We start from the raw sequence: 27985 nt of genomic DNA, 5'->3' as shown, positions 1-27985 counted from the left end.
TATGTGGACTCGTGCACTCTTTGTCCTCATTAGCATGTCGTTGTCCGCCTATTGTGCAGAAATGTCAAGACACCCGCGGGGCAGAACAGCTTTCAGTTAGAAGATTTATTCAATTTACTTGAAATAATACAATTCAGCCCACTAGTAAAGCAACTGTCCCGACTAGTGAAGTTCCTCAAAAAGGTTACTAGTATGGCACAGTCATTTTACGAGTATGCCGAGTTGCCTCGCTGGTAAAGACAAAGATGCTATTACGCAAAGTTGTCTGGGGCCGAAAGTGGTGCGAGCTGCGGCGGCGTCTAAGCGAGGATGTGGAGGTAGACGGGCGGGTTCTTGACGAGGGCGAGGAGGCGAGCGTGGATGTCTTTGATGAGCGTTCTCTGCTGAGGTTCTCGCTGCCAGCAGCCGCGCATCAGTAGGTAAACTTGTTTTGGGCACGTGCGGGGACGCTCCAGTTCGCGGCCCTGCGTGATGCACTCGATGGCCTGCGGGGGGCAGCGCAACGCAACGGCAGACGTTAGCCACTTTCAGCGGATTTCGCTCGTCTATTTATTTATTTCTCGAAGCCACAATTTGAAAACCCAACATGAGACTTTACATTCGAACCACCTCTCCAGACGCCATCTTGAGACCTTAACATGAAACCAACGGAAACCCTAAATTGAAACCCTTACCCATCACTTGAAATGTAAGTTATAAACCGAACCCTCAATGGAGACCCTGACACCCTTTAAAACCAAAACATGGAACACAAATTCTATTTGCAAACCTTAAAACCCTATCTTGAAACTTGGAACCCTAATCCAAAACTTGAAGCCCTATCTTAAACTCAAGTTCTTTGCCAAAGCGACCATGGAAAGACGCAGCACATTCCACCTCCCAATTCTGCGGGCTCGGGTGTTTGTGGCCTTTCTGCTCCAAGTGAACTTGACAAAGTCCCCAGTTCGGATGGTCCCGACAGGAGTCTGCTTCTTCTGTCTTGTCTTGTCGCTGGTAGGGATCTTCTCTGCTCTGTCCTCGAGGCTTCTGAGAACCCTGAGCTTGTGTTCCAGTGGCTAATGCAAGTCATAGAGAAGGCCTGCGTGGGTCGCTATTCCGTAGACCTCAATATCGAGGCGTCTTCTGAACTACCTCACCCTATTAAGTCCCCAAAACATCAACACATTCTCAAAGATTCGTCGGGTTCTTAGAGCTGAGTGAGATTGATGCCCAGTGGGTAATGGTTTGCATTCATGGATTCAAAGGCCATCTGCCTTGGGTCATTCTTTTCCAGTTCAAAGCCTCCCTTCAACCTTGGAGAATTTGTTCTGTTTTGTCGGTGCAGTGTGATTTATTGAAAGCTCAATAAGACCGAGAGTGTCCCAGGTCATAAAAGACTACAGTAATAGACACAGTCACTTTGTTTTCTGAGACCACTCATGGACTCATGTTTGTCGGCGCTTTCCACACACTCCGGGTCCCGATTTCACAAAATCACTTCACCTGTCCCTCGCAGAGCGGATTAACCAGATTAATGCTGCCGAGACACGAGGTGATTAGATTAGGATGGAAGGCGATCCAGTCTGCTCTTGAAAGGCGAGACGCTGGCGGTGGTTCCGCGGCTCTTTGAAAGGGACACACTGGTTTTCTTGGGACTGCTCCACTCCACGACGCTATTATTGATTTGATTTAAGGGGCAGACGGAGGGGCTCCGAGCAACACTCGCACAAGACTCCAATAAACACACGGACGATTGACTTGATTTCTGGATTTACGTGCTATTCTGATGCACGCCAATCAGCGTGGGTGTGAATGTGTTTGGCGGTGGCCGTAGGCGCGTACCGACGCGCTCATTAGCATGCCCCGGGGCGGCTGTGGCCGATGCAAAACGGCTTCCGAAGCTTAGCTGCTAGAAAAGGCGATACTTCCAATTACGAGATCACATTTGTGAGAGTGCCTCCCGTCAACTCTTTGACCAATGAATGCAACATATAAATATCAAAGCCGGCTGTTTCGAAAGGAACATTTGCGTACGGCAACTAGCGTAAGCATGTCTACAACTGGTGAAATAAGTACAATAGATTACAGTTGGATTTCTTCTTCTGAGATTTGATGGAGAATAGACAAACGCAATGTTATCATGTTTAAAAGTTTCATTTTGTTATATGACCTCAAACGCGTGTTTTTTTTTGGTTTTTGTTTTTTACTACTACTTGCGTTTGACGGCTACTAGCGTTAGCATGTCTACATCTGGTGAAATAAGATATCGATAGATAATAGATCATGTTTGTTGTTTTGATCGTTTTGTGGTTAAGAAATTAAATTATATCCACTATAGAAAGAGGTGAAAACAATGTTTGTGATGATGAAATAATGGAGTTGAGTTGCAAAACGTGCGGTGTACAGTCATGGTTATGATGACTTGGGTAACTGCGAGCCTTAAATGTCCGCCAAATGCCACATTGCAGCACAACTTTTGTATTGCATTGTGGGATGTGGCGGCCATTTTAGGCAAAAAAAAAATAGCCATTTCTTAATAGCAAGATGCAGAGTACAGTCTTGTGAAGTCACCAAATACAGTCATTGTAAGAACGCAAGACGCTTTGTATAAATGGAACGGCTGTGTGTGCTTGATTTTCTTTCTGGGACGTAAAAAAGGCCAGTTTTCCCAAACATGCAGCGATTTCTTTTTTTTTTTTTTTCCTTCCGCTTTTGCAATTCACCGTTGGCGTGATGAGCACGCCACTCACCTCGCTGTTGGACAGCTGGTACCAGGGCTGTTTGCCATACGTGAAGATCTCCCAGAGGACCACGCCGAAGCTCCAAATGTCGCTCTCCGTCGTAAACTTCCTGTACATGATGCTCTCGGGCGGCATCCAGCGGATTGGCAGCATGGTGCGGCCTCCCACCTAAAAGCGGAATCACAACTTTATGCCGTCAACGCAAACGCCATCATGATGGTCAAAAAGGCATTTGTAGTAGTGCCGCTTTGGTCCTCCAGGGGGTGATCATGAGTCACTGTTGCTCAGGAGTGAATTCGCCAAACAATCAATTATACTCATTCCCATGAGATGAACCCCAACCTCAAGCGCGCTAACTCTAATCTGATTCCACTAACCCCAATCCCGAACTCTTAATCCTAAACCTAAACACGAAACTTAACCTTAACATAAACCCTGAGCTCTTCATTTCAAATCCAAACACACAACTTTAATCTTAACCCACTAAACCAATAGTGTCAAAGTTAAGGCCCGGGGGCCAGGTCCGGCCCCAAACGTCATTTTATGTGGCCCGCGGGAGCAAATCATGTGTGTCAACTTTCATGATTTTTGCTGAAATCTGTACCAAAATGTCAAATTGTCGTGGGTAATAAATAACGTTTATCCGTCTGAGAGAAGCCGTAACTCCAAAGTGGCCCGCGACAAAAAATGAGTTTGACACAAATTTGAATGCGGATCCTTGCCCGAAAACACGAATACTAAACCACACCAAATGTGTACTTTACGAAGCCTTACTCACCCGATAATAATCGGTGCTGTAGATGTCCCGCGACATGCCAAAGTCTCCGATTTTGACCACCAGGCCTTCTCCGACCAGGCAGTTGCGCGTGGCCAGGTCTCGGTGAACAAAGTGCAGCGAGGCCAAGTAAACCATCCCCGACGCGATCTGGGCCGCAATGTGCAGCATCTGAGGCACGGTCAGCTCGCCCAGCGTCGCCATCTTGCACTCCTCCAGCATCCGAGCGTCGGGTCCGTGAGCCCTGCGGGACACCGGAGGCGTTTTGAACAACATTCCAGACCTTGTTTTCAACTACAAGCAGGCGAACGTATACGTGTTTGTCGATATCAAAGGTACACTGTAAATATGGTGAGACGGGGCTTCGGATGAAATTTTGCAATGAAGTAAAGTTGACCTTCTGTAAACTTGTGAACGGGCAAGCGCTGACCGTTTCCGTGTCTTCGACATAACTTGCTGTTCTCTTTCAAGTAGCCGCCAGGCAACATTGACAACGGGTGTTTGATCCATAAACATTTTCAAGCGCTTGCCTTTCTGTGACTCTTCCAGTCTCAAAGCTGCAGATGTCACTCGAAGCTATGGGAATTTGTCAGGGGCCATCTTGGTCTGTCTCTCAATGTCACCTGCATGATGATGACCGTTCCGATGTCAATTCTGATCCAACGAGGAAATGTATTGATCCATTCGTTGTCTATTTGCGGAATCATTCACTCATTTCCGACTTGTGAATCGCTACAAAGTGATTTTCAGTGGTGGTCCGCTACACAACGATGAAGGAAATGGAAATGAGTGAATGATTCCCAACACGGCCGTGAAGTGTACATCGCAAAGGGTTAATGGTGACACCCGCGTCTCGCAGCGCATCCTGTTCCGACTGATGGGCGATAATGCGACAGTTGGCGACACCCACGCTTTCGTCCGAGTCCAACCCAAATGCGCTCACTATTAGTTTAGCGGGCAGGTGGCACGGTGGGAACGCAGCTGCACAGTGGGACGCCCTGGGCCCAAATGTGATTTCGGGTGGGGTTTTTTTACGCCGCCAATCTGCCTGGCGTCGGAGGGCACCTGGCGTCAAGACCAGCTGATCCCGCCGAGGTTTCCCCCAGGTGATGAGCTTCTAATTGGTCAACGTTTGAAACTCGCATCGAATGTCGCGAATTAATCGCATGCTGTTTGATGTCATGAGACGGCTGCCTGAAACGTTGCCATGTGCAAATCTTGACCCAGAATTTTTCTGAAGCTGTATTATTATTATTATATATATATATTTTTTGTGGAATCACTCAGACGTGCACCTGCGCCAAGGCCAAAATGACAAAAACAAAAGCAAAACGGTTGTTTGTATTCAATCCAGTTGTTTATTTCGAACTCATTGTTCACAGAAAATGAATGATTGATCCTTGAATTTTTTTTAGATACATTGCAAAATTTTAAAATCAAAGTTGTTTGGCATGTCTATTATCACTAGACCCACAAAAAAGTCTCGAGAAGCCATGCTTGAAAAAAAAAACACACAAGTCTGTCATTTTCGGCCCATTTTTGAGGCCTCCCTTCAATGGATAGCAACCTTTTTAAAAGTGCAGTCCCTGAAACCAATTTGACTTGAAAACTTGTCATTTGGTTGGCACGTCTATCATGAGTAGACGTACAAAAAAAGTCTCAAGAATACGTGCTTGAAAAGTTGCCGAATTAGGCTCATTTTCCAGGCTACCCGTCATCGAGAAGTATTGCAGTCTTGTCTTAAAAAAAGAAAATTAAGTCCTTGAAACAGTTCTGACTTAGCAACTTAAAATTTGATAGGCGGACCGACCAAAAATTCTCAAGTCATGCCGTGAAAACCACGAGAAGTTTGGCATTTTGTTTTGAAGCTGCCATTTTGAAAATGAAACATGCCTTTTTGAAAATCAAGCCCCAAAGCCACTTTGACTTGAAATTTGGTAGGCGTGCCCACCATGAGTAGACCCCACAAAAAAGTCAAGAAACGATGCACGAAAAAAATCCTTGTTTGGTTTGAAGCTGCTGTTTTAGGACTTGTTTTTTAATTATTATTATTTTTTTAGGCTTACCAATTTGGTAAGCAAATCTACTATGAATCGACCCACTAAAACTTCTCTATAACCCTCACAAGGAATGACAGCTTAGCCATTTTGGTTTCGTTCTTTTTTTCAGTCCAAGGCGACCATATTTGTGTTGTTTTGTCCATTTCTGGCATGTTTGTCAGATTGCGACCAAATTCAAATCATGCAGATGAGATGGACGGACAGTAAGAAACGGTGCGAGTTCTGCATTGTATTCTAGACATCTGTGCAGGTACATCGACTGTTGACCTACAGCAAAATTGCATTGAGCCTGAGTCTTGGCAGCACAAATGTTTCACAGAAACTTTTGAGCTGCTTTTTTTATCTTTGTGGTTTTTTTTGCCAAGACCACACAAAGTTGCACAGCATCCTAAAGAGGCCTAATCAGAAATAATGGCAGTTATTAAGGAGCCTTGGAATCATTTTAGCACATCCTCGCAACCTCTTAACATGTTTGCTCAAAATGTATAAACGGCCATTAACAAAAAAATAAAGCAAACAGAATTTTGATTTACAAATGGGGGAAGCACAATTCAACACTAAAATAGCTGAACAGATTTGAGGTGTATTTGTGTGTGTGCGCATATTTCTTATTTTGTGTCAGTGACTAACAATTACAAAAATCTCTCTCTCTCTATATGTGTGTGTGTGTGTGTGTGTGTGTGTGTGTGTATATATATATATAAGGCGGCCCGGTAGTCCAGTGGTTAGCACGTCAGCTTCACAGTGCAGAGGTACCGGGTTCGATTCCAGCTCCGGCCTCCCTGTGTGGAGTTTGCATGTTCTCCCCGGGCCTGCGTGGGTTTTCTCCGGGTGCTCCGGTTTCCTCCCACATTCCAAAAACATGCATGGCAGGCTGATTGAACACTCTAAATTGTCCCTAGGTGTGAGTGTGGGCGTGGATGGTTGTTCGTGTCTGTGTGCCCTGCGATTGGCTGGCAACCAATTCAGGGTGTCGCCCGCCTGCTGCCCGAAGACAGCTGGGATAGGCTCCAGCACCCCCCGCGACCCTAGTGAGGATCAAGCGGCTCGGAAGATATATATATATATATATATATATATATATAATTTTTTTTTTGTGGTACCAGACATTAAACTGAAGAAGAAATGAAGAAAGGTGCTCTATTGCTTTACATACATGTATCAGTTTATTGGTGAGTATTACATTTATCATGTTTATCTGGGCAATATTTAGCATTTGTACATGTATGTTTCCCTTGAAAATTAACATAATTCATTCATTCATTCATTCATTCATCTTCCGAGCCGCTTGATCCTCACTAGGGTCGCGGGGGGTGCTGGAGCCTATCCCAGCTGTCTTCGGGCAGTAGGCGGGGGACACCCTGAATCGGTTGCCAGCCAATCGCAGGGCACACAGAAACGAACAACCATTCGCACTCACACTCACACCTAGGGACAATTTAGAGTGTTCAATCAGCCTGCCACGCATGTTTTTGGGAATGTGGGAGGAAACCGGAGCACCCGGGGAAAACCCACGCAGGCCCGGGGAGAACATGCAAACTCCACACAGGGAGGCTGAAGCTGGAATCGAACCCGGTACCTCTGCACTGTGAAGCCGACGTGCTAACCACTGGACTACCGGGCCGCCCTAATTAATATAATATCAGTTTAAATAGAAATTGTACTTTAATCAGGTTGAGCAAGGCTGTTTTGGATATTTACACCTACAGTTTTTTTTTTCCATTGAAATGAATGACTATTTGATTGAAAACATATCTTTTTATCTGTAAACACTTCTTGAGATATATTTTGGAAATATTTTTCTCTGGAAATTTTATGGAACCATTTAAATGTATTTGTGAATCGGACTTCCATGGGAAATCCTTTTTCGAGGTTATTAATGGATGAATATATAGATATATAATCAGGGAGGTATTCATTGAATATGGAGCCTAGTGGACAGTTTCGGGCGTGTGTTTGGAGATGAAAATGTGGACATACCGGAGGAAGCGATTGAGGTCGCCGTGACGCATGTACTCAAAGACCATGGCTAGCGGCTCTCCGTCTGTGCACACGCCATAGAAACGCACGATGTGCTGATGCTGCAGAACCGTCAGGAGCTCCGCCTCCCTCTGGAAGTCCTGCCGGGTGGACTCGTTGGCGTCCTTCAGGGTCTAACGCCAAACAGGAACCTTTAAAGCTGGATGCCAATAATCAGCGAATGCTTGCCATCACCGGGGTCGGGCTCCCGAGTGGGACATGAACAAATAAAACGTACAGTTTTTTCCCGAAGTGAATGTTTTGCTTGTCCTTTTTTTTTAATTTAACTGTCAACAGGAGAGTTGGAATTTACAGTTGCAGTACCACATTGCACCACATCACGCCAGGCAGCACTGAGCTTTACTCATTGTAAATGCAGTGTCATTATCAGGCTGAAGAAGAGACAGAAAAGATGTCCGACGCACTCACCTTGATGGCGACCAACATCTTGTCGTTGTTGGGGCTGAGGTTGGCGCACTCCGCCAGGTAGACTTTGCCGAAAGCGCCCTCGCCCAGCTCCCACTTCAGCACGATGTCTGCACGCTTGATGTGCTGGACGCCTGGTGGGCGGGGGTTGGGGTGGGGAGGGGAACAGAATGAACAAAAAACGGATGCTTGGAATTGTAACAAGCATCACCCCCCCCCACCCACACACACAGACACACACATGTGCGACATTCCTGAAATGTGTTTTAATTGAACTTGGAATGACTCACACATGTCTTTGTCTTTGATGATGCCACAGAAGTACTGCGGGTTCTCCACGAAGCTGGACAGCCCCGAATCTTCGTCCGAGGAAGGCGGGCTGCTCCCCAAGTTCATGAAGCGCAGCGACATGGCCAGGTCGTCCTCGGTGCCCAGCACGGACGAACCTAAGGCGCCGGAAGGTCGCCCACAGGGGTCACACACCCCGAGCCAGCCAGCAGGTTCACTTCATTATTATTCAGTATAAATTATATTTACTCTTGTGAGGCTGAAATTTTTGAGGCTTTTGACAATTTGAAGCTAAACGCTGTTTCTAAGCAGTTACTTCAGTGTGAGCATTCTTGTCAATTAATCACTTAATAACCAATTAATCAAAATAACCAAACATGGAAAAGTAAATTGCAGTGGCGACCTTGGTTGAGATCTTGGGGTCTTACGAGAAGTGAAAATTTTGTATATATTTTTTTCAACACGCATGGAAAAAAAAGGATGTGAGTGCAAGTATTGTATTAATCCTACTTATCGATTAATCGCAAAATGAGATTAATCGAAGATTCAAATTATCATTAGTTACCGTATTTGCGAACATAAAAAAAGCTGAGCCAAGGTTTGCTAGCTCGGTTTAAAAATATAAAATCACATTTTTTGTCTTCACTGTCAACTTAAAACGGGTATCATATGTAATTGAGAGGAAGTCTTTTGACTTTTGTTGGACTTAATCAGCTTTTTTTGAGGCCAAGTATTATCTAGAATTTGAATTTTCTCCCCAACTTTACTTTGACCACTATCCATACTTGTGTTGTTGAGCACGAGCTCTTTTGCCACCCAAGTGTTGGTGATTATTGCGCCAACAGCACGTGGCAATTGCGCACCAATTTCTGGAAAAGCGCTCGTTTTGTTGGCGCGGCGCGAATAATGGCCGTGATCAGCGCGGCAATCAGGGTGCCGCCGAAGCAAAAATATGTCACGTGAAGCCCATAAAAGGCCAAACGAGCCTGGCCTAAATAGTCCTGGCGTACAACCTCCAGGGTCCAAGAGGCTTGGAAATGGAATCAACAAAAGCCAGCCGAGGGAGCGAGCACACACACGGACGGACGGACAGACGGAAGGAAGAAACCATGGAACGCTCCACTTAGGCAATCACAGCCACTTAGGCAAAAGTGTAAATGTACGAGCTAGGGTTGGGCCGCGTGCCATCTCGCCGTGCGTCTGTCCGTCATTCCATCCATCATCTTTAATGGCCCCGCACCGCATGGCCGCAGCCAAGGGAGGTTTTCTGCTCTCTTACGGTAATTAAGGCACTCTCGGCGCAGCCTTCGCAAACTTACAGCTCAGCCAGATATGACTCAGTCTCGCCTCACCCCTCACCTACAATCTGACAGTCGTGAGGACCAATTTCATCATCACGCCTTTTAACCCCTGAATTCCACATTTAAAATTATTCGTAGCATTAAAATCGGACCAATAATAGCATCATTAATGACATGTTGAATGATTTGGAGGTGGGTGGCTAGCTAGCTAGCTACATGCCTTTTACATTTGTAACATGTCTCTGATTTATGTCCAAAGATATGTGACTTGTAGAGGAGGCTAATAACAAATGTGTAAATAAAAAAAATAAATACATAAACGTAATAGGTTATAAATATTCAAGTTTTGTAGCTGTAAAAATCTTAACCTTGCTAGCTAGCTAACATTTTTGTAGCTGTAAAAGTCTTAACCTTGCTAGCTAGCTAACATTTTTACAGCTACAAAACCTGAATATTTATAAACTATTACGTTTATGTATTTTTTTTATTTACACATTTGTTATTAGCCTCCTCTACAAGTCACATATATCTTTGGACATAAATCGGAGACATGTTACAAATGTAAATGGCATGTTACAAATGTTTACATACACCCAAGTGGTTTGGGTAATGAATGGATATTTTCCATATATTTGTTTTGTAAAGTTTCCCAAAAGTTTGCTTTCCAACTTACGGTGAATGCCGAATTTAGAGTTGTGCCCGCATTTGTTGATCACCAACATGGTGACCAGCAGGAAGGCGCACGCAAACACAGCCAGACCCACGGCCACTGACACCTGACGGGTAGAATTCATTCAATTGAGTCAAAGGTGCATCGCCTTTTTCTTTTCTTTTTTTTTTTTGAAATCATTATCATGAAAATAATAACAGACCACAAAGACTCGACTCTCCAGGTTCTCGGTCACGTCCATGACGGATTTGTTGGTGGGAACTGTGCAGGGACAGCAGGCCGTCAGTCATTTCCGTTCTTTTTACGGAAGAAAAGTTGCTCTTAAAAGTTATTACGGTGACTCACTTGGATCCAAGTTGATGACTTGCATGTGGGGAAACAAAGAAAATGAATAAGTGGACAAAAACGCACAGCAAATGAACACGTGTGGACTATTTTTCTTTGAAAGTAGCCGTTGCTCAATTCGCCGATAACCACTTGAAAAGATGGGAGCAATGCAAGCCGACTTCCTGTCAACACTTATCATCAAGCGCACCCCCATCCATTTCTCTATTACATGCATCTCTACTATTTTGATTTTTTTTTTTCTATTAAAAAATGCATTTTTTGGGGCATTCAAGTGAATTTCAGTGGTCAAATGGGATGGGACACAAACAAATAACAAACAAAAGGATGAGCACGACAAGCAAAAGAACCCACCGGGAATGATGCCCTCGGGGTCAAAGAGTCCGAAGGGGTTGTCCATGAACTTGCCGATGGCGGTGGCGTTGTCTTTGCCCAGCTTGTTGTCCACCAGCAAGGTGTAGCGCCCGTTGTTGATGTGCGTGGGCTTGTCCAGCGACAGGCAGCCGTGCTTCCTGGAGCCGTCGCTGGAGTCCGGGATGAGCTGCGTGTACGTGAAGGCAGTCTCCTTCAGCTCCGCGCCCTCGTACAGCCAGCTGATGTTAGCCTCGGGGTTGCCGTCCACCACGAACGAGAAGCACCAGTGGTGGAGTTGAACCGCGTCGCTTAGGTTCAGGATCTTGGCTGGAACTGATGTCACCACAAAAAAAATAAAATGAATAAAATTAAAAAAGCAAGATGCACTTTCCCTTGGGCTCATTACAATCCTTCATTCCTTGTACTTTGGTGACATTTTTTCAATCCTTTCATTTCTCCTTTGCCCTTTCATAGATTTTTTTAAATAAGAATCCTGGATTCCAATAGAGTCCAATTTGCAGTTGAATGTCACCAAGTTGGAAAGGGAGGGAAGTGGACATCTAGAGCCATCAGGTGGAATCCAACTGTTTACTACCACCGACGTTTATCTCTCAGTCAAATCCGTTTTTTTTTTTTTTAAAGCAGGCAACATGGCAAATTCAAGCTTCTATTTAACTGTCCTGATGAGTAAAACGCCAGTTTTACTCATCACTTTGGATTTGTAGATCAGCACAGCTTTTATGTAGAAGATAAAGATTAGATGGTCAGTTTCGGCTTGTCGCATTGATGGTGTGAACAATTAGAAAGTCGGACAAATTGAGGCACCTCACACTTCAAAGGGCATGATAAAAAAAAATAATAGTGAGAGTGAAACGATGCAGTTCTTGGAGAGAGACTGGCAAATATAACAATTTAATATATAACATAATATATAACAAAATATAACAATAGCCATGCAGTGAGGAAGTGTCAACAACGGCACTGCAAATAAGTGGTTATTGTGTTGTCAAAATCCTCCTTTCTCAGTTTTTTTTTTTTGTTGGCATAGCTTGAAGTGTCACAAAATCCAAACATATTAGTGCCAAAGTCACACAATCTGCAAGAAAACGTGGCAATTCTTGCCGATTTTAAAAGGGCTAACCGCGGCCTAATTCTGACCACATTTCTAGTGTTGCATGTCCAACATTTGTGTGCTGTTCTCTAATATGTGCAAGCGTTTGCTGATTGGGCACTTTTACTTTGACGTTTCCATGAATCGATGTCGTCCATCCGTGTTTTTCAGACACGTGCTGACCCCGACATGAATAATGAAGCCCGGTCGACATGTGGATCTGCAAACCACAAAACTTTCCAGGAAATGATCCGAGGAGACACTTGAGAGACCCCCGCCCGGCTTGGAAAAGTGCTGAGGAGTTGCTGAATTCTACGCCCTCCACCCGACCCCCCAGTGAGTACCCGCGATAGCCGGAAATCTTATTGGAAAGTAGCAACTTTCTTTTCTGCTCAACAACGATTATAACAGTCTATTATGTAAGTTATTGTGTCAAAGTGGGGGTGTAAAAGGCACTTAAACATTCATTCATTCATTCATCTTCCGAGCCGCTTGATCCTCACTAGGGTCGCGGGGGTGCTGGAGCCTATCCCTGCTGTCTTCGGGCAGTAGGCGGGGGACACCCTGAATCGGTTGCCAGCCAATCGCAGGGCACACAGAAACGAACAACCATTCGCACTCACACTCACAACTAGGGACAATTTAGAGTGTTCAATCAGCATGCTACGCATGTTTTTGGAATGTGGGAGGAAACCGGAGCACCCGGAGAAAACCCACGCAGACCCGGGGAGACCATGCAAACTCCACACAGGGAGGCCGGAGCTGGAATCGAACCCGGTACCTCTGCACTGTGAAGCCGACGTGCTAACCACTGGACTACCGGGCTGCCCCGGCACTTAAACAATATACTCTTAATGTAGGTGTGCATCATATTGGGGGGGGGGGGGGGGGTTACATTGCAGTTTTGTGTGTGGTTTTATATTTATTTTTTGGTGATGTTTGAACACTTTAGTTGAGTTCAGTAGTGCGGAGTATGAAACTATATGGAGTCATTTGTATGAAGTCGACCTGTATTGGGCAGGTAATTGTCCAAGTGAAAAATAATTTCTTACCATGATCAGTGAGTACATTCCTGTTTTAATTTTAGTTTACCGGTAGTATAAAAAAAAAAATTTTTTTTGATAATGTGCATGAGAGAAGGCCAACACACTGCAAGTGGGCCAAGTTTAGGCATCAGAAATGCCAACAGACAATGTGCAGCGAGAAGCTAGAAACACACTTTTCTTTACAGGCCAAAGATTAGCATCTGGTCTTTGTGTTGGTAGGTTTTATTGCTAACGAAGGCAATATTGTGCGGGTCTGGAAAGGTGGATTGGTCCAAATGTTATTTTGAAAAGGTCTGGCTATAAAATGTGTTGACGAAGGTCAATTTGAACGGGGTTGTATTTGCCCGGCTGCGTAAATCAGTGTTTCTTTCATTCGTCGAATGTTGAATTCGTCCATTGCCGACAGGATTGACGAGCACGGACACACGCTCGGTTCTTATTTCGATGTTTAAAAGCAGTGTTTAACGAAGAAACGCAAAGGTAGGCTAGAGAGGAATCCTGATTGCACAAGAGCCGCCCGAGTGCAGCCAACCAATGGCAAAAGTCAGCAGTAAGCACCCACGTTACTGTTCGGGGAGGTAATTAAGGGTAATTAAAGGGCCGGAGGTTAACGAGTGTGCGCCCACCGATGGGGTGGGGAGGGGGGCGGTCGTGTTGATGGATCGGCAGCATTTTGCCGCCTGCCAATCATGGGCGGATGAAGAGGGGTTTTCAATTTTTTTTTTTTTTCCGGAGTGGGAGGCAAGCATCCATTAAGGGCGAGGCTCAAATTGGATCTGAGCACAATTATCAGGGATTTTTTTTTTTCTTTCCTCCCCGACGCTGGTTATCTGTCCCTTGGTGCTCGTGCATGGAGCCTTCAGCCCATTCAATCCTTTGGTCTTTTTGGCTTCCTGGTGTTTGAGATATGACAACCCCAGCCACGCAGCACTCGGTGACGGCTTTTGACCCCCCTTGGACTTCTTTCTGAAATTTGCGCATGGAATGGAGCAAATAACGGGACAGCGGCTACGACGGTGGACGGTTTATCAAGTTATCAGGTTTCAGGGTGCATGAAAGGCTTAATCTCCTCAATTCAGCTATACATAGTTCTTGTTATATGAGTGTTCTATTTAGACCAGGGGTGGGCAAACTTTTTGGCTAGGGGGCCGCATTGACTTTTAAAATTTGACAGAAGGGCCAGGTCAGCACGAGCTATGGTACATTAAAAAAAAAAACTGCATTTGTTGACAGTCCATATCAAATATCAACAGAACAAAAGCGTGAAAGTACTGTATTAATATACTTTTTAAAAAATGACAACAGTGTTGTTGATTACCGATTTTAGCCTGTGCATTGCTGCAAATGGGTTGTGATCAGGAGAGTAGAAGTAGAGTGATACAGAGGTCCTAGGTGGTCGAAAAGACCCCCCCCCCCCCCCCAGTGTTCTGCAACTTCAAGTCAATGCGCCACCTGGCGGTGAAATACCTCTCATTACAAGTCCAATTGAAATGAATGCAATCATTCACATGGAACCTTAATTGTGGACCAACCTTCGGCGGGCCGGATTAAAAAGATCAACGGGCCGGATTGGGCCCACGGGCCTTAGTTTGCCCACCTCTGATTTAGACACAGATGTCTGAATCCACATTGCAGGCTCTTTAGGTGCAGGAGTTGCATCTGTACTTCTTTTCAGAAGAGATTTTTTTTTCCGACGTAACGTGGACTTCTGTACTTTCTTGCCTTAGAAAGAAAAGGGAGGCAACAGGTGGTCGTTTCAAAGCAACAAGAGGCCAGTTGACGTTTGCCTTTTTGTCCTCCGATTGTACAGCGAGCATTAAATGTCTGCCGGCTGCACTTTTTATTTGTATGATTGTCCATCCGCGTGAGTGGCAGACCACTGAGAGCTCCATTAGAAACATAACGGGAGAACACTTCTTTTTTTTTATATGAGGGGGGCCATTTGCTCCAGAACCGAAGTGGCGCGGCGCGCCTCGCCTTCTTCTCGGCTCCCTTTGAGGCACCTCCATTAAGCTACGCAGAAAGCGCACGGAGCCATCACCGCCACGCTGGCGTCATTTGCCACATGCCAAGGGCATTTTTGCATTTGAAAGATCACAATTAGGGGGTGGGCGATATGAGGAAGAAAAAAAAAAAAACTAAATCTATATTTTGTGTGGGGTTGCTCAGGTTTTGGAAGTCTGTCGACTTTGTAGTGATTTAGGGAGTATGACACGAGTGCTCAGGTGGGAACTGACCAATAGTGTGGCTTTTTTGGGAAAAAATAAATAAATAAAAATCGACCACATTTTGACTGGCGCTTCCAGCCTGACGCCGACTCACGGCTCTTTGACTTTTGCCTACCCGAAAATTGCGCGACGGCATGGTGAAATGTCGCATTGTTTCTATTGCGAACTCGGTGGGCACCTCCTTACACTCAATGTCCAGCTGCACCACGTCCTCCCCGGGCCCGGCCTGGTTCTCCGCCTCGCAGGTCAGGTTGTGCAGGTTGTCACTAGATGAGACGTTGATGAGGTACAGGACCACCTCTAGCGGCGACCCCCACATTCTCTCCTGTCACACACGGACAAAATTGCCGCGCGTTATTCTCGTCAGTAGGCGAGTGTGTGCCCGTGCGCGTGTGTGTGTGTGTCTGCGTGCATTACCTGAGCAACGAAGCGCGAGCGGAGAGCGTGTGTGCGCCATTTGACTTGCGGGGTGGGACTTCCTGTCACGTGACACTCAAAGGTGAGATTGCCCCCCTCCTGGACCTTGTTGTTGGAGGGCAGAATGGTGACCTCGGGCAGACCTGAGAACAGCCCACAGTCCACTAAGAGGCCTGCAAAAACACTTCAGTCTTGGTTCCCTGGCAACAAGATTGGGCGAATAAAAGCAACCAGGGGCAATCTTCAAGAATGGCCTGATTTTCCTTTTCTTTTTTTTTTTTTCTTTAAAAAAATTATTGTAGAGTTGTATCTACTGTGTGTACAGCAATTATCATGTGGGTTATGTTCAAGATCACCCCCCACGCCCCCCGCCCCTCCTCGCAATAAGTGGAATCTGCGCTATAGAAACACCTAATTTATATACCGGTACTCCTTCGGCATGTTTGGATCGCATTCATGGCGCTTGTTTTTTCAAGGTGATTAAATCCACTTTAGAATAAAACTAGCACTTTCAAAAGCATAGAGATATCCCGATACATTTCCACCCCCCCAAAATTTTTTTTAAGTGTACCTACCTCTCTGCAATTACGGTAAACACATTAGAGAATGTAATTTATCATCTGACAATATACAGTAGCAATCATGCCCAAAGGTGGATTGTTATTAAATCAACCATCAGCTGCTGCTTTCCGTAGGCATAAAAAGCAGGACTGAAGAGGACATGACATTCAATCATGAATTGCCATTTCCTTCGAAGATATCTTCTATATATATATTGCGCGTCGTCCCGCACGCGGTCTGTCCTTCCGTCTGTCCATTTTCAAAACGTACCTAGTTCACCGCGTCGCCACTGCGCCGCTCAGGCAGTGGCTCACTACGATCGCGCGGGTATCTTAGCGAAAAAATGTTGTCTACCCACAAGCATTGCAATAAAATTGTTAGTTATTTAGTAGAGCTAAACATCTCTTTATTTTCGCGATGAGCAATGAAGATGAACAAAAAGTTGAACCAAGCAACAACACTTTTGTGGGCCGAAGGCCCACCTTACCAGCCTTCCGCAGGAACTAGCTGATGAGCCGCCCAGAGGGCGGCGAACCAGCTAGTATTTATATATTTCTAATCAAAGACAATTCGACACGTATCTGAATGTATCCCTAAGTGGAGAGATTTGGTTCGGTCCGATTTGATGCACTCATCTTTCAAAAAAACAAACAAAAAAGATTTTCCAATTCGAATTGGTTTGCGTTTCACCCCGATATTTACAATATCTTGCTAATCCATCCAGACGAGTCTGTTTTTTATGCACTCCTCCAAATATCTAAAATGACCCCACAACGCCGACCTTTTGACCAAAATGGCCGACTTCCAGTGTGTTTTACAACATGGCTCCTTTTTTTTTTTTGCGGTTCTACTCGCGCTCGACGTGCCCACCAAATGTCAAGTGGTTTCGGGGGGAGCTGACGTTAGCAAAACGCCAAATGGACGCCGGCAACTCACTGCAGTTGTCTAAGACGAGCGAGTTGAGCGGCACTTCGCGTCCGACGTCTCGACACGTCAGCGGCTGGTCATCGGGCTCCCCGCGCTCGCCGCGCTGCCACTGCTGCAGCCAGTGGAGTTCACACGAGCAAACCAGAGGGTTGTCCACCAAAACCCTGATGGGGAAAATCACCAGACGTTAGCAGAGAACATTTCCCAAATGTATTTTATAAAAGCGTACAGGCAATTATCGATGGAAAAATGTCACGCCCACGCACTCAAGAGCAGCCTGTCAATCAAGCGCACTTTTTATCGGAGTTTAAAAAAAGAAGCGCTCGGGGGAACAAGCGGCGGCTTCAGCTGGAAGCTATAGTTTAACCTTTACGTCACCACTTGATGTTTCTTTTGCGCTGCACTTCAAGCTGCTGGTGAGCACCGAAAGCCTCTTAACGGCGTCAGGGAAGCACACAAATGGCCTGCAAAATTACAGCCGATGGGGCTTTTTACGTTCGCTTTGATATGACAAATACATATTATTTGTTTAAAAGAAAAAAAAAAATGCATGAATCTTTGAGGCTGCGGCACAAGAACTCAAGTCCACTTCATTTGTAGCGCGCTTGAACGACAGCGGCGGCTGGCGCAAGGTGACGTGAGAGTGAACGGAAATCATCAACCGCAATAAATTGAAGTCAAACCGTAAAGGTTTGCATTTGACCCATTAAGATATGAAAAAGAAAGAAAAAGGATGCTGAATTTTAAAAAAGGGAACAGGAAACGACAAACACAATGGGAAACCCCTTTTTGTTTTGAACCCCCCCGCCCCAAACGTATGCTAGAATAGTCTGAAATGTTGTCGTCGTCATCTAACCTTTGACCCCGTGCTTCGTTTCCACTTGAAGCAATAGAAATATTTGGACCACAATTCGATACCTTATCTTCTTGCAATCCATGTCATCTCTTTCTTGTAAATTCATTCATTCATCTTCCTAACCGCTTGATCCTCACTAGGGTCGCGGGGGGTGCTGGAGCCTATCCCAGCTGTCTCCGGGCAGTAGGCGGGGGACACCCTGAATCGGTTGCCAGCCAATCGCAGGGCACACAGAAACGAACAACCATCCACACTCACACTCACACCTAGGGACAATTTGGAGTGTTCAATCAGCCTGCCATGCATATTTTTGGAATGTGGGCGGAAACCGGAGCACCCGGAGAAAACCCACGCAGGCCCGGGGAGAACATGCAAACTCCACACAGGGAGGCCGGAGCTGGAATCGAACCCGGTACCTCTGCACTGTGAAGCGGATGTGCTAACCACTGGACTACCCGGCCGCCCCATAGGGTGTGCGTTCACCCGGAGAAAACCCACGCAGGCCCGGGGAGAACATGCAAACTCCACACAGGGAGGCCGGAGCTGGAATCGAACCCGGTACCTCTGCACTGTGAAGCCGACGTGCTAACCACTGGACTACCGGGCCGCCCCTTTCTTGTAAATATTTTAGATTTTTTTTTCCTTTTTATTTGAGTTAAAAATTCTGCTCCGCGAACCAATTCCGAGCTCCCTCTTCAACAGATTCCACGGACAAATTGCCAGCTAAAGAGGCGGGGCGGGGGAATTTGTGAAAAAAAGGCATTTAGGAAGGCCCGGTAGTCCAGTGGTTAGCACGTCGGCTTCACAGTGCAGAGGTACCGGGTTCGATTCCAGCTCCGGCCTCCCTGTGTGGAGTTTGCATGTTCTCCCCGGGCCTGCGTGGGTTTTCTCCGGGTGCTCCGGTTTCCTCCCACATTCCAAAAACATGCGTGGCAGGCTGATTGGACGCTCTAAATTGTCCCTAGGAGTGAGTGTGAGCGTGGATGGTTGTTCGTCTCTGTGTGCCCTGCGATTGGCTGGCAACCGATTCAGGGTGTCCCCCGCCTACTGCCCGGAGACGGCTGGGATCGGCTCCAGCACCCCCCGCGACCCTCGTGAGGATCAAGCGGCTCGGAAGATGAATGAATGAATGAATGATCCAAAAGCTATCGAAAGGCAGATTAGCTGCATGTGATGTTGGAGACTGGAAAGGAAAGGCACTCACAGGTTGAGCAAGGGCAGAAAATGAAAAACCCGCCACGAGATGTGCTCCAGAGCGTTGGACGCAAGGTTCCTGAAAGAAACAAACAATTGCTTACATTTCATAAAGGCAGCGCACAAACGGAGGTAAAAAAAGGGGGGGGGCTGACCAAGTGTTATTTGGCAAAAATATTTTGTACAAAAATCGACTTGTTTTGTGTGTGGTTTTTTTTCATTTGAGCAAACAAGGTTGTGTCAGTCCCTTTTTGGGGGGGTTATTTTTGAGCTGGGGTTATTTTTGTGTGTGTGTGTGTGGGGGGTGGGAATTTCTTTCTTCCCCTCAAGTACATTCATAATTTTGCCGTCGTTTCCAGTTTTTTTTTTTTGTTGTCTTTGGTTCTTATCAGAGCGTGCAGGTGTACCAAATATTTTCATCTCTGCCACTCTTATGAGCAAATAAATCGTTGATGGATTCCCCCCCCCCCCCCCCCCCCCATTTTGGCAATAAATGAAAATATTTACTTTTCACAACCGTTTGTTTTTTCATCTGCGGGCACAACACCAGTCATGCCCCCCCGCCTCCCCCTGAAACCCACTCGCCCCGCCCCCCCCAGTAGAATTATTGATCAAGTGATAATGGAGCCTGAGTGGAGTGTATTTATTATGCATCAGTTGTCAATAATCCGCCAAAGTGAGCGAGTAAAAGGTGACTGGCGGACATCGTCTTTGCTTTTCCCCCCAAAGTTGTCGGCGCGCCACGCGCTTATCCAAACGTCAGCGAATCCCCAAAGGCCACCCAAAACACGCAAAAAAAACCCGTGTTTCTTCCTTTCCCCATATTATATTTGTCACCTGCGAGCCCCCCCCACCCCCCAAAAAAACCTAATCAATGCACAAAGACCATCTGGCGTCGTCTCACTGAAACCGAGATCAAGTTTCACGCACAATTTCTTGTAATCAGAGCGCAACAAATGACGTTACCCGGTGATGTGTGAGGATGTCTTTGTGTGTTCAAAAGACATTTTGGTGCAATCGTTAAGGAGGTTTGTCTTTATTATGTTTATTTTTTTTCATGGGTTTTTTATTGATTTCTGTTTGCCTTATTTTTCTCTGCGTTATGCAACAATTCATCAATTGATCAAATTTGTGTTTCTATGTTTACTTTACCTATTATTAATCTGATTCTGATTGGAATTGGTTGAATCAACTTTATGGGTCCATTTTTCTCGCAAAACGGGCCGCTTCTGGTTTTGGGGTACAATGCTCAAAACGCTAACGCACTAAATTGTACGTCGAATATGTGTCGATAGAGCCCCCACCTGAAACGGCGGCAGCGCTTGAAAGTGAAAGCGAGCGCCTCATTCCGCACGCTATCGAAGCAAAGCCGTGGCAACGCGTGTCGAAATGTCGTCAAAAGCTTTGGCCACACGGGAGCCACACTTACACATACTGTAGCTTCAGGTTGTGGCGGAAGGCGTTGGCGGCGATGTGTCTCAGTTTGCATGACGTCACTGTCCTGCAGGGGAAACACGGACAGAATTTCGAAATCGAGTCATCGTAGTTTTCAGCGGAAAATGCCGTTTGTGTAGTCACCCTGTGTGAATGAGTGCTGAGAACAATTCCCAGCTCCCGCTTCGGTCACAACGGGAGGCAGGAGAAGAGTATCTAAAAAGAGTGTTTTTTTTCGACGTGTTTTTTTTTTGTGCTTTGCCTAAGGACCTGTTTGTCACACAATACTTGCCTCATGTTCCAAATTTTGATGTAAATGATGTTTGACTCCGGTTTTTATAGTCTTTAATTGAAATCAGCTAGCGGAAGTATTTTTCTTCTGTGTGCACACTACATACTGCCCCCTTCAGTATGGAGTATGAACTGCAACATTTTGAATGTGAATTACTGGCAAGTTTTTTTTGTTTGTTAGTTTTGTAAAAAAAATTGAAATTTTTTGGGCGGAGGGATTTGTGGTGGGACAAAGTTGTCGTGATAAAAGTAATTGTCTTACAAGCATAATGTTGTTCTGTATTTATGCGAGAAAAAGTACAACTAGCACAAAAAGGACCGGCGAAGCGTGCCAACACGCTTTGCCATGCGTCCTCAACAGAGTTTCTTATTTTACTTTTGTAGCAAGCAGAAAAATACCCCCCCAAAATAACGACGACGTTGATGATACTTACAGGTTTTTTAGCTCTTTGTAGTTAATCAGCTCCGCTTGCGTTAGATTTTCCAGAGCCGCTTGGTTTTCAATGTAGCTGTGGAGAAAGTACGAAATGTAACTCGGTGAGTGAAAAACAATGCCGGGCGACCCGGTAGTGCAGTGGTTAGCACGTCGGCTTCACAGTGCAGAGGTACCGGGTTCGATTCCAGCTCCGGCCTCCCTGTGTGGAGTTTGCTTGTTCTCCCCGGGCCTGTGTGGGTTTTCTCCGGGTACTCCGATTTCCTCCCACATTCCAAAAAACATGCATGGCAGGCTGATTGGACACTCTAAATTGTCCCTAGGGATGAGTGTGGGTGTGGATGGTTGTTCGTCTCTGTGCGCCCTGCGATTGGCTGGCTACCAATTCGGGGTGTCCCCTGCCTACTGCCCGAAGACGGCTGGGATCGGCTCCAGCCCCCCCCCCTGCGAACCAAGTGAGGATAAAGCGGTTCGGAAAATGAATGAATGCAAGTGAAAATTTGCTGTTGTTGTTAACATTTATTTTGTGAATGCAAACACTTTGTTTTTCTTCTTTCTTCTTTCTACCCACAATCCTACTGCTGTGGACTGTAAATTTCCCCAGTGGGGGACGAAAGGATATCTCATCTTATTGGTGTTGTGGTGAACATTGAATGTGGCCGTCATTCAGACATGTGGCACCTTGGAAAAATTTTGAAGTTGTCGCTCAATTCAGCAGCCAGAAGGACATCCTCCTCCTCTTCTCGTATTATTGATATTTTTATCTTTTTTTCTTCTCATCGACACCATGTTGCTGCTTCATCATCATAATCCTTGGGAGAAGGTTTTCCATCCAAAGAATTACAAACAACAAAAAAAATCGGAAAAAATTCAAAAACTGGAAACTTGCTGAACCGCATACTCTCCCCCCCCCCCCCCCCGTTTTTGAAAGACGCCATCAACACCACTTTGAGGATTTCTGCTTTTAATTCTCAACACGAGGGACACACCGGAAAGAAAATATGCATTTCTCACGAATAATATCATCAGAAAAATCCTCCGAGAAAGTGTTGTTTTCCTCCGATCTCTGCGGGTGACATGAAACTCGACTGAGGATCTTTGTGTTTAATTAAGTTTGAGACATTTGAAAACAACTCCCTGTACGCTGGAAAACAATGTATGTATGTATGTATGTATTTATTTATTTATTGGCCGATTTCCTGACAGATATTATGGACCAACCAGTAACTTAACCAACAACCACTGAGCCATGCCGCCCACAATTATTGAAGGCAAAAAAAAAACAACAATAAAAAAAATAGATGGCTCTTTTAAATGTACAAAGCGCTAACTGAATCATTCCGCTCAACTTTACTTGCACGGAATCCGACAGAAGACTGTCGATCATTTTGGAGGCCCGTCTCGCTCTCTCTCTCTCTCTCTCTCACTCCTCATCTCCAGTTTTTTGCTGTCTTTTCTTCTCTCAACCATGACTCGACTCTCACTAGTCCATCCAGTGACTTCCAGCTCTGGCTTCATCTGCCTCTGGTGTGCTCTACTTGTCAATTTTGCCAACTTAATCAAGCTTGAAGCATGCGTTGTCTCCCCGGTGGTTCGTCTGACGACTCGCTTGTTTGAATGTGCGACGGAGCCCGTCTTTGAAACGCGAACATCGGCATCAATCAGGTTCATTCCGGCCGGCAAAATTGTGACTAAGAGTCAAACGTGATGAGTGGTGCAGCCCCAGAAAACCCTGCCTCACTCTCTTGCTACTTATTTCCAGCATGAGCGGCGTCAAGACGGTTCGGTAATCCAAAAAAAGAACTAAAAATATGCAGAAAAATACCTGCAGTGTGTGGCATACTTTTGGGCGCCCTGCTTGTTAGCAGCAGCAGGCCAAACTTATTTTGCGTGTATGTGTGTGTGTGTGTGTGTGTGTGTGTGTGTGTGTTCCTGTTTGATCGGCCTACTCGGCCGTAATGTGATTAGAGGGGCAGGTGGGCCCAGGATCACCCATCGCCTTTACTTATTTGATTGAGCCAATTGGGTTGTATATCATCTATTGTTCCCGGGGGAAGGCGGGTGCGCATTGACCGGCAATTCACAAAATTGAATTTATAACTCTGCGTATGATGAATCTCGGCATGCCGTTAATGGCCTCTGCTTTTTGTTCGGCGCGTAATATAGCGGCCGCCGTTGTTTTTGAAAATGCACGCTTATTGATTTCCGAAGCCGGGCGCTTACTGTAGCGTGCGATAGCAAGGTGGGATGTGTGCAGGGGGGGGGGGGGGGGGGTGGAAGGAGAAGTCCGCCAAAATGGCCGTGGGTGGCTCACATTGACGGCGATGATGGAAGTGTGAGTAATGCATTCACTCCACTCAAATAGCGTTTCAGAAAAGTTCTTGACAATTGCTGGGCCGCCTAATTGCGCCGAACAAAGCGAGAAAGCAGCGTGGCGTTGCCGGCAGCGACATTTACAACGCGAGTCGCCGCTTTCAGAACAATATCGCCACGCGAGCCCTCCCGCAATCATCAAAGTACACTTTGGCGTCTCAAAAAACAACTCCTGTTGATTCTCTCTCGCAGGTAAAGCGTTGAAAGATGCGTTTTTCATAAATAATGCTGTTTGGGGAGGGGGGTGATGATAGAAAAATAAAACATCTTAATCTTACAAAAATGCACCGCCACTCCTCCCCTCAAAAAAATTCTCGAAAAAATAAGAATCAAGTCATTTGGGGAAAAAAAGTATGTCAACAGATTTATTAATGTATTTATTTATCTGACCAGCCACCTTCTCCGCTTCTTCGGTCGAGTAAAAGCTTCTTGTTATAATAAACCCCAAATCTTACAATTATTATTATTACAATAAGTGGATCGGAGAAAAATGTTATTGTGTGAGAGGGAAGAAAGACTTTCAAGCTCTCCCCGCAAAAACATCTTTTCAGAAAATATGTCTTTATTTTTTTTAAATCAAATTAAAAAGAAAAAAAATTAAAACATCCAGCAGAACAATGTGAGTGACTTTGATGAGAATGACATTTCCATTTCCACCTTGGCGATGCTTTCATAAGAGACCGCCAGAGCACTCCTGCAATCTCCAAGTGGACGACAAACAAACCAATCCTTCTCGATGGGGGGGGGGGGACTATGAAAGTCAAGCTTCATTTCTTGCTATTAGTCCAACCACATCTTGCAAAATAACAAATAAGGTCAGGGCAAACATCAATGGATTGTTTGCAAGGAATTCAGTCGAAAGTCTCGACAACTGAAAAATCGTTTGTGTATCAAAAATTGTTTGTTTGCCATTACAGATGGTACCCAAGTAATTATCTGCTGACCTCAAGAACTGCAATCTATCATACAAATGGATTATGTCCAAACAGAGTACAAAGTTTGGCACGTCATGTTCCACATATACAGTGAAACTCCTGTACAACGAAACCTACATGGGCAAAAATCCCCCCTAGTGTGAAAATTTTTCATGCACGAAAGCCATTCCCACTTTTCTCCTCCCCATACGACGAAAAGTCCCCGTGTTCCGTTATACGAAATCTTTTTCTCAGCTCTTACCTCGCAACGAGATTCACGACAACGAAAACAAGCCTTCCGCAAAAGTCTAATACAACCTCAGCATGCCACAGCGACCTCTCCTGCTTCGTTCGGAAACGGCAACAACAACCACCACACTGGTTTACACGTGCACAGTAGTCCAGGAAGTATTTGTTCTTGTTAGTTTCGGACGCATTACGAACGTTGCATTGCTAAAATGGCTACGAAACTGACCTTTTCAGACGAAGGAGTTAAGAAAAGAAGAGCATTCATGCTTGAAGACAGGATAAAAGTAAGATGGAGGAAGCAAAAGTAAAAGACATTATGCAAGAAATTGATGGAAGTGAAAGTGAATACTGATTGTAAATTTCGCAATTTTTATCCCGTTTTTTTTTCTTTCTACCCTGGCTATATGCAGTGTCCAAAAAGTATATGCTCATATTTCTGCACTAAGTATTAGAATACAAATAGAGTACACGCATACGGTTTTGTGTGTGTGTGTGTGTTTACATCTGAGATAAAATTTGCTACAGTGAAAAGCCGCCCGTTGTGAAAAATTTCTTGCTGCAAACATGATTTCATTGTAGAGGAGTTTCACTGTATCCAATTCAATATATGACAAAGTCAAGATATTTCGTGTTCAAAAGGACAAACTTTCTTGTTTTTCCACAAATAATCCTTCGCTTGGGGAATGTTATGGCTGCAACACGTTCCCAACAAGCTGAGAAAGTTGTGGAATGCTCATCAAACACCTGTTTGGAACGTCCCACAGGTGAATGGACTTAACAGGCAACGGCTGGATACCATGATTGTTGCTAAAAAGAGCTTCCCAGTCGTTCACAAACAAAAATGGGGCAAGTTTCACCTCTTAGTAAGTGAGTGTGTGAGAAAAGGCCAAACACCAAGATTGTATGCCCATGACCTTCGATCCCTCAGGCGGCACTGCATCAAAAACCAACATCAATGTCTACAGGATATCACCACATGGTCTCAGACTCACTTCAGAAAACCAACATCTGTGGTCTGACGAGTCCATATTTCAAATGTTTTTTTGGAAATTGTGGACGTGGTGTCCTCCAAGCCAAACAGGAAATCCAAGAGCGTAATCTCAAATACATCATTCATGCGTAGAAACGCCTAAACGGTTGCATCAAAGTGGAACGACGCCGGCGATATTCACATCCTCGGTGGTGACATGACATTGGCTCAAAGTGCTCGAGCGGTCGTCTCCAAACCCAAAGGTTGCGGGGTCGATCCTCAGCACTTGAGATCATGTCAAAGTGTCCTTGAGCAAGATACTGAGCGCCCTGTTGCTCCTGATGCTGCGTCACCGGTTGCGGAATGAGGAGTTTGAGCACTTGAAGTACCTTGGAAGCCCATTGAACATGATTGAGAATTTGAAGTCTGCCCCCCAACTCAAGACCTTCATTTCAAACTCACCAGATACTTTGAAACACATGCGGCGAAAAACAAACTCAAATTTCCGTTCCTGTCACAAACATTTGCATCAAAACAATCTGTCCTTGCGGTTTGTTTGTTAACTACGCCCCCCATAGTCATATCGATGGTTGGAGCCAGCACTCCCAACTCCTAGAACCCTCATTTCAAATTCAGTCCTTCTGGTCTTTGAGCTATGTCAGATTTTGTACTTATATTTGTGGAACAACACATGGCCAAATAAATTCAACAAAAAATCTTGTTCACAAGCGTGCCTTTGTCAAGACAAGTTAAAACAAAAACCTTTTGACAAACAATCTCATAGCATCATCCAATCCCTTCAAAACCAAAATAAGTGAAGCCTTGACGGCCTCCAAGCTTCTTGCAAGTCCTCTGAATGTCCACAATGAGCCTGGATCCCACTTTCAGCAGTTGCCAAAGATTCTTCCATGAGCATATTTAAAAGAACTCCGCAACTCAGTGCAAAATCTAGGCACGGTTTAAAAGTAAGGGTAGCACGACTGGATGCAGAGCTATAACAAGCACTGGAACCCTCAAATAGGCTGCCCAATTCTCTGGGCATTGACTCGATCTGTTCTGGATGTCCTCGAAGACAAATCCAGTGCATCTCGGAATTGTCAACCACATCGGCGATACTCAAGTCAGTCACGCTCAAGAAAGTTGCTTGTCACCCCTTCCAACTCCAAGACCCTGATTTTAAATTCAACCGACACTCCAGCAAACACGCGGCTGAAACCAAACTGGATTTTATACCGAGATCAAAACCGGTTCCGTCAAAGTGCTCGTGGCGTGAGCTGTCCATCTTGTCTTCCACGCCGGCGATACTCACATCTCCGTCACGTTCTCGCTCTCTTGGGCCACCAGAGCCGGCACGCCGGAGATCCCGTTGGGCTCCAGGCACTGCAGCATCGCGAAAGAGCATCGGCAAGCCGACGGGCATCCCCCCAGGGTGGGCGCCGGTGCCAGACTCAAGAGCAGGGGCAACGCCAGCACCAGAGACGCTGCGCCCTTTGCCATGGCCATTCTCGCAAGGGAGGGGCTGTGAGGGTCTTCTCTCACCTCGGGTCACCAAAGATGAGCGCTCACGAGCGGAGAGCCCGCCTGGTCAAGGGTCCGGGACGGAGGCACAGCTGTACTGAGCAGCGGGAGGGGCCGGCAGGCGGCCAGACAAGCGAGGCGAGGCGAGGCAGTGCAAGGGCCCTCTGGGGACATGGTGGGGGGTGGTGGCAATGGAGGTGGAGGGATGGTGCTTCTCTCTTTCTCCCTCTCTTTCCCTCTCCATCCCATGGAAGAAAGGGAGGGGCAACAGTCACCAGACACCTTCGAAAGTAAGCGGGTGGGATTTTTTTTTTGTTTTGTTTGTTTGTGCTCAGGATATGTTGATGCTGATGCTGTGGAGATGTCATCTGTGGAAGATTCCCAGTTGAGATGTTTGCGATCTGGGAAAGGCCAACCTAGGAATGAATGTCAAGTCCCAAAAGTAGTTAGTCTCGTATTTTCTGCGAGCTGAGGCTAACATTAATGTTGAGGCTCACCTACAGTA

The 27985-nt window shown here is 45.7% G+C and overlaps 2 protein-coding genes across 2 annotated transcripts in view; one reads left to right on the top strand and one right to left on the bottom strand.

Moving 5' to 3' along the window:
- Positions 1–164: 164 nt before the first annotated feature.
- Positions 165–27853, bottom strand: ntrk1 (neurotrophic tyrosine kinase, receptor, type 1). The gene is made up of 17 exons (XM_052065397.1): positions 27272–27853; positions 21458–21532; positions 20728–20799; positions 19309–19377; positions 17258–17412; positions 15761–15903; positions 15530–15668; positions 10959–11291; positions 10605–10622; positions 10462–10520; positions 10263–10365; positions 8291–8446; positions 8004–8134; positions 7536–7708; positions 3499–3739; positions 2730–2888; positions 165–485 (listed from the first exon to the last, which is right to left on the bottom strand). The coding sequence occupies exons 1-17, from the start codon at positions 27463–27465 to the stop codon at positions 300–302; spliced, it is 2406 nt and encodes an 801-aa protein (XP_051921357.1). The 5' UTR covers positions 27466–27853; the 3' UTR covers positions 165–299.
- Positions 11055–27985, top strand: part of bola1 (bolA family member 1) — a 112179-nt gene continuing 95248 nt past the window's right edge. The window contains 1 exon segment of the mRNA XM_052065375.1: positions 11055–11059. The gene's annotated coding sequence lies outside the window, so the exon portion shown is untranslated.

This window comes from Hippocampus zosterae, chromosome 5 (genome assembly GCF_025434085.1).
Source record: "Hippocampus zosterae strain Florida chromosome 5, ASM2543408v3, whole genome shotgun sequence".
Taxonomy (NCBI): domain Eukaryota; kingdom Metazoa; phylum Chordata; class Actinopteri; order Syngnathiformes; family Syngnathidae; genus Hippocampus; species Hippocampus zosterae.
The sequence above is the reverse complement of the archived record's forward strand: the minus strand, read 5'-3'. Positions and strand labels throughout refer to the sequence as shown.

Bases quoted from the DNA above. Each gene is read 5' to 3' on its own strand.
- ntrk1 (XM_052065397.1), bottom strand. From the start codon at position 27,465: ATGGCCATGGCAAAGGGCGCAGCGTCTCTGGTGCTGGCGTTGCCCCTG. The intron at 8,447-10,262 runs GTAAGTTGGAAA...CCGGCGCCTTAG, and splicing joins CTCTAAATTCGGCATTCACC to GTTCGTCCGTGCTGGGCACC. The intron at 486-2,729 runs GTGAGTGGCGTG...TGCCCCCCGCAG, and splicing joins ACCAGCTGTCCAACAGCGAG to GCCATCGAGTGCATCACGCA.